This window comes from Hoplias malabaricus, chromosome 15 (genome assembly GCF_029633855.1).
Source record: "Hoplias malabaricus isolate fHopMal1 chromosome 15, fHopMal1.hap1, whole genome shotgun sequence".
Taxonomy (NCBI): Eukaryota; Metazoa; Chordata; class Actinopteri; order Characiformes; family Erythrinidae; genus Hoplias; species Hoplias malabaricus.
This window is the reverse complement of record NC_089814.1, coordinates 17,715,555-17,727,853: the sequence shown is the minus strand read 5'-3', so window position 1 is coordinate 17,727,853 and position 12,299 is coordinate 17,715,555. Positions and strand designations below refer to the sequence as shown.

Here is a 12,299-nt window from a genome sequence, read left to right as displayed (position 1 = left end):
CGACCAGCTGTATTTACGGTTATCTCTTGCCTGCAAGCCACCCCCGCCACCGAGCAACAGCCAAACAGGAGGATTTATACCGTGAGGGGTTCATTAAGTCAACAAGAGCTGAACAACACATTATCTCAGGAGGGTTAGGCAGGTCTCCTGTGTACTGCACTGTTCTCTCTCTCTCTCTCACATGTTGCTATCTGCCCTCAGGCCCTCTGCACATGTGTGACAGGCCAAGCTAGCGTGAATTTATCTGCTCCCCCCTGATCTCTGGCCACATCTCTCTGAGTCCTCTTTCCAATTTACACGACAGAGGTCACGTGATAAGGCCAGATAAGAGAAATAGGATGTCTGCTCTTCCTTTGCTGTGAAAGAAAGGAATTTCTCCTATGGTTGTCTTGAGCAGAAATGGTGGGTCTCATGGCAACATGTGATGTGATGGACACCAACAAGAAGTCATAGAAAATGAGCTTAGGCAATAACACTGAGGCAATAATAGTGAGGCAATAATAGACATAAGCAAATATTTGGACATGTTTTTGGAGTATGACTACACTAAACACATTTCTACAGGGAGCAAACAATTCCTGTTACTTACTGAGGAAAAAAATAAGACACATGTGCCATAACTTTTGCACAGCCCGTATTTTATGTTTTCGCCAATATAAGAAATTAATAAAAACAATAATTGTGCATTAAACTTGGCAGAGGGATGTGTTGCCATATATAGTGTATATAAACAAAAAATCATTAAATGTAATTTGACAATGAGTGCCTATTTTAGCTCATTAAACCTTCATTAAAATTAAAACAGTTGGGCTGACGGCATTTACCAAAAAAACGTGATGGCTGGGGAGCATTGATAATAAGAGTTACTCAACCTGTGCTCTAACAAGGACATTAATATACTTATATATATATATATTTTTTTTTTAAATATATAATTCTTGTCACATATTTATTTTAATGTTTACCAATGTGATAGACTAAAATGTAGTTACTGTTTTTAATATTTTATGCTTATTTCAGTTTATAATATGGGTTGGATTCTTTTCAACCAGTCAGATCAACTTTCAAAACGCTTACTGTAAATTATGTACATTTCTGTTGTTTATTCTAATGTTATATAGATATATACATACTTAATGCCAAGATAAATAATTTTCACAGGTGGCTTAAAACACAGATGTATAAATGGGTCATCCATTTGAGCCCACATGCTGTGCTGTTTACAGTTACCTTATAATGGCCTATTGTGGCAGTGCTGATTTTCTTTACCCTTCATTTGCTGTGGAACTTCTCATCTGCTATTGAGCCTCTCAGCTGCTGGGTCTTAATGTGCACACTCTAATTTTCCTAGTGGAATAGCAAAGGTGGGAGGACATGTTTACATCACAGTGAAACAAACATTGCATCAAGTTAAACATTGCAGACTTCTTAGAAGTTGTAGTGCGCATCACACGCTAAAAGCCCAAAGCTCATCTGTTAATGTTTGTGTTTTTGATGGGGCACTTCTCCGATTTTCTCTTTATGAAAACATTTGACTCACACTGGATGTATCTGTTCCACGAAAGCCTCCCCACCCAACTCTCCCAACCACCTCACACCCATGCCCTCACTCTCTCTCTCTCTCTCTCTCTCTCTCTCTCTCTCTCTTCTCACAATCAAAACTCTTTTACCATAGAAGTCTAGAGTTGTCATAGTAATTCTGATTTACGTTTGATTTATAGTTTTATAGTTTGGTTTACAATTATACTTTTTGTTGTTATTGTAGGTTATCATTTAAAAGATAATATCTTGTTAATTGTAATTGTAAATATAAATATAGTCTCTGCTTCAGACTCTCTGTGAATTTCAAACATTAAGCTGGCCACGAATATTCTGATTTTGTTAGTTGTATTCTGATTGGCAGACAGTCTCATGAATGTACATACAGGACTAGTTAAACTCAAATTTATAAATACCCAAGCCATAATTTATTTTATAGTTCATTACTATTAGACCAACAGATCAGATGTTTACAAATAACATAAACAGGTAATGAAAGATGGTAAGTCATTGGGCTACTGGGCTAAAAAGTGCCATTTCTAAAATAATTCATATCCTTTCTCAGTTATCAGTGGCAAAGCCTTTATTTGTCATCACTGCAGTCGAGCAGTTCTTATAATTGGCAACAAGATTTTTTGCATGTCTTCCTTGGGATTTTGGACCAGTTTTTTTCTTTGTAACCATCTCCAGGTCTTTCAGGAAATGATTTTATTTCACTCTGATATTTAGTTCTTCCACAGATTCTTAATGGGATTCATTATTGGACTCTGGCTATGTGACTATGTTACTTAAAAATGCTGATATTGACCATTATGGGTATATGTTTAGTGTAGTTTTTTGTTGGAATGTCCAGTGCTACACAGGGCCATGCTTTTCTGCAGACTGCCTGTTAGCCTCCAAAATCTTAATGTAGTCCCTTTTTCTCATGATGATGTTCAGGTTAACAAGGTAGTCTGGTCCATTGGCAAAAAATAAAAAATAAAATAAAAAAAAAACCTCATCCAACGTATTATATTTTCCACACCATGCTTGACCATGGGGTGCTGCTCTTAGGGTTGAATATTATTTCAGCAAATAAAAGCTATGACCCTGTGTCCATACAAGTCCAAATTTTCTTCTTTGTCCAGATGAGCTTTGGTGAGGGTTAGGCAAGCTTTTGCTTGCCAGTCTTGGAGAAGTCCTCCTCGTTCAGTGTCCATGGAGACAAGCCTTGTGGAGTGTCTGCTCGGGCATCTGTCACAAAAAGCTTATACCATGGTAGTGATCCGTGGATACGTCCTGGCCTCTCACACTACCAATATCGCCAGTGCATGGGTCACATTTGGCTTCCTATCACACACTTTGAGATTATTTTTGTGTAGTGTGTAACTCATTGTACTTTTTGATTATGTTCTGCACTACATCCACTGGCCCTTGGTTCTGGTTTTATAGTTTTCCTCATCTTGTAAGCAGCCACAATGTGTGACCTGAGGTCCTCACAAAGCTCTTTGGTTTTAGTAGTTACTTGTAAGTCAATAGTTAGTTACTAGATAACTAATGTATCAGCTGTTCTCAATTAGAAATTCATTAGAACCGTGTTTCTCAAACTTTTTATACAAAGTACCACACTTTTATAAACCAAAACCTCCAAGTACCACCTATGTGTCTTAACACAGAAACATGTACGCCCCTGATTCATCCACCATTCTGTGTGCCAGAAGGCAAAATCTTGATGGAATTTTTGTATGGTTTTGTTGCTTTTTTTAACTTTAAATTTTCATGTTTACAGAAAATTGTACTAAAATAAGTACTAAAAATAATGGATAGAATGTTTTAAACACAATTATACATTTTGAGAACATAATATTTATAGGAAATAAGCATTTCGGAAAAAAAAAAGAAAAACAAGAACCAGTCAATTTAATATTAGTTATGTGCATATAAATATGTGAAACCAGCGCAGCACTTGGAGCAGGTGCACACAGCAGCCCTTTGCACTTGTATCAGTAGGTGAAGGAGGTGCAGCATTAAACAGTGTTGTAGGTCTATTATGATGCGAAGAAAAGCCACATTGTTTTCCTTCAGTTGTGTGTTTTCTTCTATTTTGTCTTCACATGTACAGAATTCTCGATATATTTCTCTCTATTTTTGCCTCTGGATTTAGTCCTTGTGCACTCAATATTTTGTGGGCTTGGTCACTACTTATTTTACTCATTTCCTCTTTGCCCTTTTTGAAAGAAGTACAATTTATTCATATCTGTCTCTGTCCTTTACTTACATCCAGTAAGCAAGTGAATCTGGGGTATCTTTACACAGATTTATCAAAAAACTGAGAAATCCTTCAAAATTTTAATTAAGTAGTCAATTTTTCAGCTTACCACTTGATTCTTCACATACCACTAGTGGTACGTGTACCACAGTTTGAGAATCACTGATTTAGAATGCCTTAGAACATGGTGGACATGACCAGGAACATGTGGAATGGTATTGAAGCAATTTCTCAAAAAATTGCAACTATTATAATAGATATTAATGAACTTGGAACATGAAATTGAAATTCAAAAGAAATTTAATTCAACCTCAATCCATTACTCTCACCAATATACTACATGCTCACAGCTGAGCCTTTGTCCCTGTTTTCTTTGAGAGACTGCTGTTGTGCACCATATTTTCTCTTCCTGCTCTTGAATAAAACTAGTAATCACCTTCAGTTTCTCTGGTGACATGACCTTACTAAGTACTTGAATCTATGTACCCTTGACTCTATTTTTGCCCTCCTCCTTGCATCTGCCCCATCATATTTCTGTGCTTCAATGCTCTTTTAATTAAATGTACTAACCCTCATGGATTCCACATTCTTTTGTCCCTAACAACGTAATTTCATGACCTGCTTTAACACATTTAAATCCCTCAACTAAGCTTGTTAGCAGTAGTTTCAACACCTCTCTCCCAAAACCTAATTTTAATTAACCTTCCAGAAAAGATTAGTAGGAGCAGATTAATAGATCAATTAGTAGAAATAAAACCTAAATTTAAAATACAGATTTTTTCAGAGATATCATTAAAATTTTTTATGGGCAGCTTTTTTTTTAGAGCAAGATGAGTTTTAATGTTCTTGCCATTACATCTTTAAAAGGTTATTTTTTAAAAATTATAATTTGTAAAACAAGATATCCTCACATTTTGCCAACAGTGGTTTTCTTGTAGCCCTGTTCTGAATGATCACCTGACCCTTCATTCCTTTCTAAAGAGTAGTTTATGGTTGCTTATTTTTTAAGACTGTTAAATAGTCCTTCCTATCACAGTAAAAGATTCCTGGACAAAATGCACCCGAATTAAAAAGCGTAGAGTACAGACACATTTATTTAATCAAAATCCAGACTTTGCAAATGTAACTTGACAGAGTGCTGTTGTCACTATGGAATCTGCAGCTGAATAATGTTGATATACTTACTAAACTGCCTATACCCCTGCAGGTATGTGTCGGCCCTGACCACACCAGCCCGCCTGTCTCCAGTGGACTTCCACTACTCACTGCCCCAGCAGGTGCCTACCTTCCAGATCACATCCCCTAATGCCAGCCATGCTGCGTCCCTGCCTCCAGCTGCCTGCTCCCCCTATCCCCCACCAAAGGAGGAGGAGGACCACCCATTGCTGCTGCGCCGCTACCAGGTTCCCCTGCATGAGGTGCAGCGATACCAGCCCTACCGTCAGCAACAGCAGCAGCAACGGCAGCAAAGGCATAGCTACCTGCGGGACAGCGCGGGCAGCCTGCCCTCCAGCCCCCAGCGACTGGCCCATGACGAGGAGGAGTATGAGAGCACACAGGAGTACCCAGCCTCGTCCTCCTCACTGGAGCAACCAAAGAGAAGCGTCCGACGCAGCTGGCGCAGGTCCAGACTGAATGGACATGTGGCACCAAGGGGCTACCGGCCCCCACGGGACTATGGCTCTCGCAGTTGTCTGTCGGACAGCGGCTCAGAGGAAGAGCAGGAGGAGGAGGAAGAGGGGGAGAGCACACCCTTCCTCAGCATGCAGAACATGAGTATCCCTGAGCCGTCCACCATCTACAGGCCAGTGGCTCCCCCAGCAGCCGCAGACACTCGGACTTCACACAGCACCACGGGACGTCATGCGGCCCGCTCCAGCACGCAAGGCAGCAGCAGCAGCAGACAGACGCATGCTCGCTCCAAACCGGACAGCAGAGCTGCCCGCTAAAAGAGAGAGAGAGAAAGAGACAGACCACCCTACCCATTCTTCACTCCCCTGCCCGTCCCCTCCCCACCCCCCACAAGAAATCTGTATACCTATAGACCTGCACCTATAAGAAATATTTTTATTTTATATAACAAACAAATATCAAATATTTATTTTGTTTTTAGAAAAAAAATTGTCTACTAGATATCAGAAAAGACTTTTTTTATAGGGAAAACTCTATTTATATGTACATTTTGATTTACAGCATAAAAGAAAAGAAAAAAAAGATGTGCCAATTTTTTCACAATTTAAGAAATAGAGTAACATTGTGGTGCCTTTTAGTATGCCGATGCCAGATGGAGTTTTTTGTAGCCTTTCTTATACGGACGCCTCATTTTTTTATACGCGTTTACTTTTGTTTTCTCCTTTTTTTTTCTTTTGCCTATTTTTCCTTTTGGTTTTCCAGGTTGTATTCTTTTGGGAGCTAATCCACCATGTGAGCTGTGACATTGCCCCCTCCCTACACACACACACACACACACACACACACACACACACACAAACATACACACACACACACACACACACACACACACACACACACAAACATCATGCAATATAAACCACTCTGACTTAAGGTGTATGTTTACAAGGATATAATTCACACAGATTTTCAATGATTATGTTGCTTTTCTAACAGCTGATGACAAATGCAACAGGCTTTTTCCCTATAAAGAGGGAGGGAAGTGTGAGTGTGATATGTGTCCAGATGTCAGACCAAATGTGTGTAAATCTGCCACACACCACTGCAAGGTGTATGTTCAGAGAGAGGGATTACTTAGGAGCGAGTGTGGCTCTGAGAATTAATGCTGCTGTTGTCCAGACTAGTGACCAACTATCAGATGTTTCACAGTAAAGCACTGTTGGAGCAGGGTTAGTTTTACCAGAAGAGGATGTATGATACATTTTCTTAAAGGATTTGGTTTCATTCATGCAGAATAAAGAAGCTTTGTAAAATCCCCCAAAATACTACAGATAGTCCAAAAAGAAATGTGTTAGCCCTTATGTATATCCTAGCATTACACCGTTTGTGTGGCTGTGATCAAATGCATCTTATTACCTCATTATGCTGAGTAGAAAAGACTATTTATTTTACTTAATTAGCAGCAAAAACACATGGATCAATAAATGAATTCAGACACTTCCCCATCAACCTGTGTCAGCATTCACCATTCACATAAACAAGCCAACATTAATTGCTTGTTTCAGCAAAGCTAGCTAATGACATGATTCCTTTTAAACAAATCGTGTCGTTGATGTCTTACTCTAGTGAAAATTGCTTAAGATAAGCTACCAGACCATTTTGACCCATCAGAATAATGCTGCTAGTCTACAGGTAGCTATGCTATGCTTTAACTTCCAAATAAATGACTCCATTTTACAATTCAGAAAACTGTTCCCCATCACAGTGTCCTACAACACCGAAGGGATCTCTTTCACTAACCATACCAACACAACAACTCACGGCCTTGTCTTTTACTACACTGTTTAATTACACTGCATTCAAACAGTTCAAACAGATATGCTATTAACAGAAGATTAACAGAACTCTAGCTTCAGTCTGAGCTCAGTCTGTGTACTTAACACCCCCAGGCAGTTATTCACAGTCAGGACCAAGTTAGGGGAATGGGGAAGTCAAACTCAGAACTAATAACAAAGTAAAATTTCAGAAACATGTTTGAAATCCCTGGTGAAATGCCTGCTAGGTCCAAAAATGGTTCTTGTGCCACTTGCTCTTTTACAAATTGCCTATTGTGTAATTTCATCAAAGGACCATACTGTAATATTTGCTAATGGTATTCAAGCTGTATCCAATACTGCAGCCTGTGAGCTACAATGTGAATTTATATTGGATTAAAATCCCAGATCTGGTAGAGTATTAATTTAACTTAATTTATAGCACCTCCCCAAGTAAAATGAATCCTGCTCCAGTAGGGCTGAAGACCGATCTAGAATTCTCACTGTTGTAGGATTTTTTTTGTCATGTTTATTAAGCTCTTAAAGCCAGAAACAGGTCATAAATCTGCATCCTTGCCTGTGAGAAGCTTGGTAGGTGTGGAGGTTTTGGTGAGTTACAGCTGCCTTGATTTCCTGTCACTGGAAAGCCTTGTCTATCCAAAGGGGGGGGTTGTGGATATTTAGTAGGGGGTCTGCAGGCCTGGCCTCAGCTGTTAGTGCTAAAGACTTTCACCAGATAAGAGAGAAATAAAAGCGTACAGTTCATTCTACACAGCTTAGCCTTCCATTCCCAGCCATTCATACTGTTACTGTGGCTGACAGACAGAAAGAAAGCTGGAGTTACAGAGGGACAGCCACACAGCGTCTCAGGACTCCACCCACTCCCCCACCTCCCACCAAACCCCCCCTTCCCTAACATTACAACTCCACCTCTGCCTCCCTCTATTAAGCTTCTGAAGAGAGAGAGGAAGACCCTCGCAGGCTGATGGATGTGTCAGCCCTGTTATCATCCTTTACACCCTTCATAACACAGGATCACATAAATACAAAGAAACACAAGACAAATAGCTGTGAAACTTCCGAGGGGTCATAAAAATGCCAAAATATGCAAACTTTCTATTTTGCTCCTGTTTGATGACATTCATATTTTTTTTCCTGAAAGAACTATTGTGTGTATTGTGTGGAAAAACTGTGATGCCTGTCGTGTGTCTGAATTTAGGTCCCCGTCATTCCAATCAGTGAGACCACCAAACAGTGCAAATTAGCACCAATTTACTAGAGTAATTTTATTATTATTGTTATTATAGAAAACCATAAAAACATTCTTTTTCATATGCAATTATGATATCAAGCCATGGCTCCACCTCCATGTTGAAGCAGTCATTGTTACATGTTCACGAATGGCCATCACTCGTGGTCAAAACCAACCAAACTTACAAGCAACTGCACCAAGCTGATCTTGTGTGAGTGAGAGTCCTCCTCCTCCATTCAGGACTCATCACTGTCAGCAGCGTTGCTTGTCATATACAAATTTATGAGCAGTTGCTTTTCCAATTGGTCACAATGGCTAAAAATGGCCACTGTCAACACCGCCATGCCTCCTCATTTTGGAAGGTAAAGACAACTACGATTGTAAACAGGACAACAGTTGAAGGAAGATGTTAATTGTGTAGATAAGCTAAGCTAAACTATTCCAGACCCAAGAAATGGAGGAATATGGTGTTTTCTGACATCTCAGCCTACTTTCATGAAGAGAGATACAAGACTTCTTCAAGTTGCAATTAGTTTAAAAAAAAAAAACAAAAAAAAAAAAAACAAAAAACAAAACAAAAAAAACAAGATAAATAATTTATAAGATAGGTTCTAAAATTATTCTACTGCAGTATTGTGATGGCACAAAGGAATAGAGCACCAAGATTGTTTGGTTTTGTTTGGTTTCTTCCTCGCACTTTGAAAGCCAGAATCTCTGTTCCCTGCCCTGGTGTTTTGGATCTTATTTGTATGTTTGAGAAATGCAAAACCAGACAGTGCTTCTCTAGTTAGTTTAAATGTGATATCCCTTACCCCTCTCCAAATCCCCTCTAGACTCTGACCGTTTCTGTTTCTACCGTTCTTTTTGAGTTTCTTCCTCGCTTGAGAAGTTTGAACACCTCTCCTCTGCATGTCCTTGTGGTCAAGGTTAAATGGGTGCATGGTAAAAGCAGCAGATGATTTTTTTCCCCCTCCGAGTCGGTGAAAGTGTATTTCATTTAATATTCAGCAATAAAAAAAAATAATCTTTTCCCCCCATGTCCATTCTTGGAATATGCTAGAAAAAAAAAGAAATACATGCCAGATTGTCATAGATTGTAAAATAAAATTTAAAACAACAAACCCACGTCTTCATATGGACAAATAAATCCTTCTTCGTATCATTTGAACTATATGTGCATGTCTGTGCTGATCTGCTTTGTGCTTTGTTCATGTTGTGGATATATTTTACATGGCCGTCGGTGGCAAACATTGCAGTATCGATAGTGTTTCTGTGCGGCGCATTGGTGTTAGCCAAAGATCTGTCCTAACAGTGTTATGAATTCATGAAAAGGCTTCTAAAAGTGTGTTTAAATTTGAGCTTTGTTGTATGTGACCGGGTGTGCCTGCCTGTTATAATAATCACCATAGACCACCATAACTGGCAGCAAGCAGAAAAAAATATCTACGTGGTGATTTGGATGCTGGTTTGCAGGTCAAGTGCTTAGATCTCACATACTGAGTTTGGACTTTCCATTCATTTATTCATTCATTGTCGCTTATCCACCCCTTATCCAGTTCAGGGTCTCACTGAGCCTTACCCGGAATTACTGGGTGCAAGGTGGGAACACACCCTGGAGGGGGCGGCAGTCCTTTGCAGAGTGACACACACTCACACATTCACTCACACACACCTACAGACACTTTTGAGTCGCCAATCCACCTACCAACGTGTGTTTTTAGACCTTGGGATGAAACCGGAGCACCCGGAGGAAACCCACGCGGACACAAGGAGAACAACTACTCACAGAGCGGGACCTGAACCCACAACCCCAGGTCCCTGGAGCTGAGTGACAGCAACACTACCTGCTGCACCACAATGCCACCCTATGACACTTTTTAAAAAAAAATCATTTAAAATATGCATTGTGTTCAAATTAGCAACAAATTGTCCAAAATTTATTTTGGCATTAAAATTAAATTTTTATAGTGTTATGATATTTTTGTCCAGCAACCCCAAATTATTTTGCTCTGGACAATGGCTGGTCAAACAGCAAGCATACGAGCATTCAGCGCCTGTGTTTCTGAAAACAGTATTGATTCAGGCTGCAGTCAGCTTGACCTGTGATTGGTGTCTCCAGCGATGACAGAATGTTCTCTCATGTGACTATTGCTAACAACCGAACAACCAGTTTGCCACTGACCATCAACATGTAAAGGCAGGAATAGAGAATGTGCTGTATGTGTGCATCCAGAACTGGAGGGCTTTAGTAATGTTGAATGACACTGTGCCAACATTTTGTCATTTCCAATGATAATAGAACAGTAATATTTTATTTTGCCCTTCCATTCTACCCCATTTCGTTCAACTATAATGCAAGCAAGATGCATGAGGACCAGCTCCAGGCCTCAGTGACTTCTGGCATCCATCATAAAGGTGGGTAGTAAGACTCACGGAAGGAAGGAAGACCAAAATAAACAGTGCAAACTGATACTGGAGACAGAGGGTGACATACAGGTAGGCCCCAAAACGTTGAGTCCAGTACTACATAATGCCCCTAGAGCCATGAGCACTGAGTATTTGAATGTTTAATTCAAGTTCAGCTTCAGCGAGTGATGTGTGGGAGACAAGGAGAAAAGGTCAGAGAGTCTGTACAAGGGAGGCTGTACCTCCAGCTGCACACATCTGAGCTGCTGTGTCAAAACAGCAATTTTTCTTCCTGTACAAGACATTTCCAAGACATTCATCTGGCTCCTATCATCGGCAACACTTTCTCCTTAGTGACCCTGATCAGCTATCAGTTTTTATGTGTTTTCCTTCTTCCTGGTCAATCCTGACATGCCTAAACATGAAACATATGCCTCGCTATGTTCCCACTAAGCTGCGTAAGCAAGAGCTTGGACAAGCTGCTCTGAGGTTGCCCTTCCACCACATTCAGTTTATTAATTATAACTCTAATATTGTTCCTAAATTAAATTGTACCCATCAGTCGAATGTAATGCATCAGTAGATATGATGGTTTTATGGTTTTGAGAAGAAAGGAAAACATCTCACTAAAGACCATTTTAGGTCCTGATAATGAAATTTAAATGAAAGCAACAGTTAGACATTTAAAACTGCAAAAGAATTTGAACTTTTTATAGGTCAGTACACAAATGTTAGACTTGTCAAACATTTCCAATTCTACACAATTTCAATAACCATTTTCAAGGGTCATATTGTAAGATTTTCCCCCATAGAAATGAATGGTGGAGTTTTGGGCAAAAATTTAGACACTCCATATTTTAGCTTTGAACACAACCCTTTAGCAACCAACATCTACGTATACCATAGCAACACCTTAGCAACCAACACCGATACAATAGCAGCAACGTACCAACCGTATAGCAACCGCTTAGAAGCTCATTAGCAACAGGCTAGCAACACCTTAAAAACCAACATCTACACCATACCTTACCAACAACTGAGCAACCCCATAGAAACTATCCAAGCACTACAAACCAGACCACCCATTCCACATATGACCACCACACACACACATTTCTCCTGCAAGGTGCTATTAAATATGTTTTTATATGTAATTATTATGTTTATATGCATTTCCACTTCATGGTTAATCCTGACATGCCAAAATAAAGGGTCTTCATAACAAGTAATTTGACAGAACAGCCAACTAACCTCACAGCAGACCTGGCACAGGTTTCTCCTTCCTTCTCAGGCATAGGATTGGCCCTAGGAGCACACAGGTGCAACCTCAGTGACAAGGTAGCAAACGCACTGAACTGCACACAGACACAGAACCAAGGCAAGCTAGAAGTCAGGTCTAGAAGTCAGG

The 12,299-nt window shown here is 39.8% G+C and overlaps 1 protein-coding gene across 4 annotated transcripts in view; it reads left to right on the top strand.

Annotated features, from left to right (window-relative positions):
- Positions 1–9,633, top strand: part of nrg2a (neuregulin 2a) — a 136,909-nt gene extending 127,276 nt beyond the window's left edge. For all 4 annotated transcript variants that reach the window (XM_066645507.1, XM_066645506.1, XM_066645503.1 and 1 more), the window contains exon 11: positions 4,995–9,633. In XM_066645507.1, coding sequence (XP_066501604.1) covers positions 4,995–5,736 — 742 coding nt within the window. In that variant the 3' untranslated portion in view covers positions 5,737–9,633. The remainder of the gene's footprint in view (positions 1–4,994) is intronic.
- Positions 9,634–12,299: the final 2,666 nt, after the last annotated feature.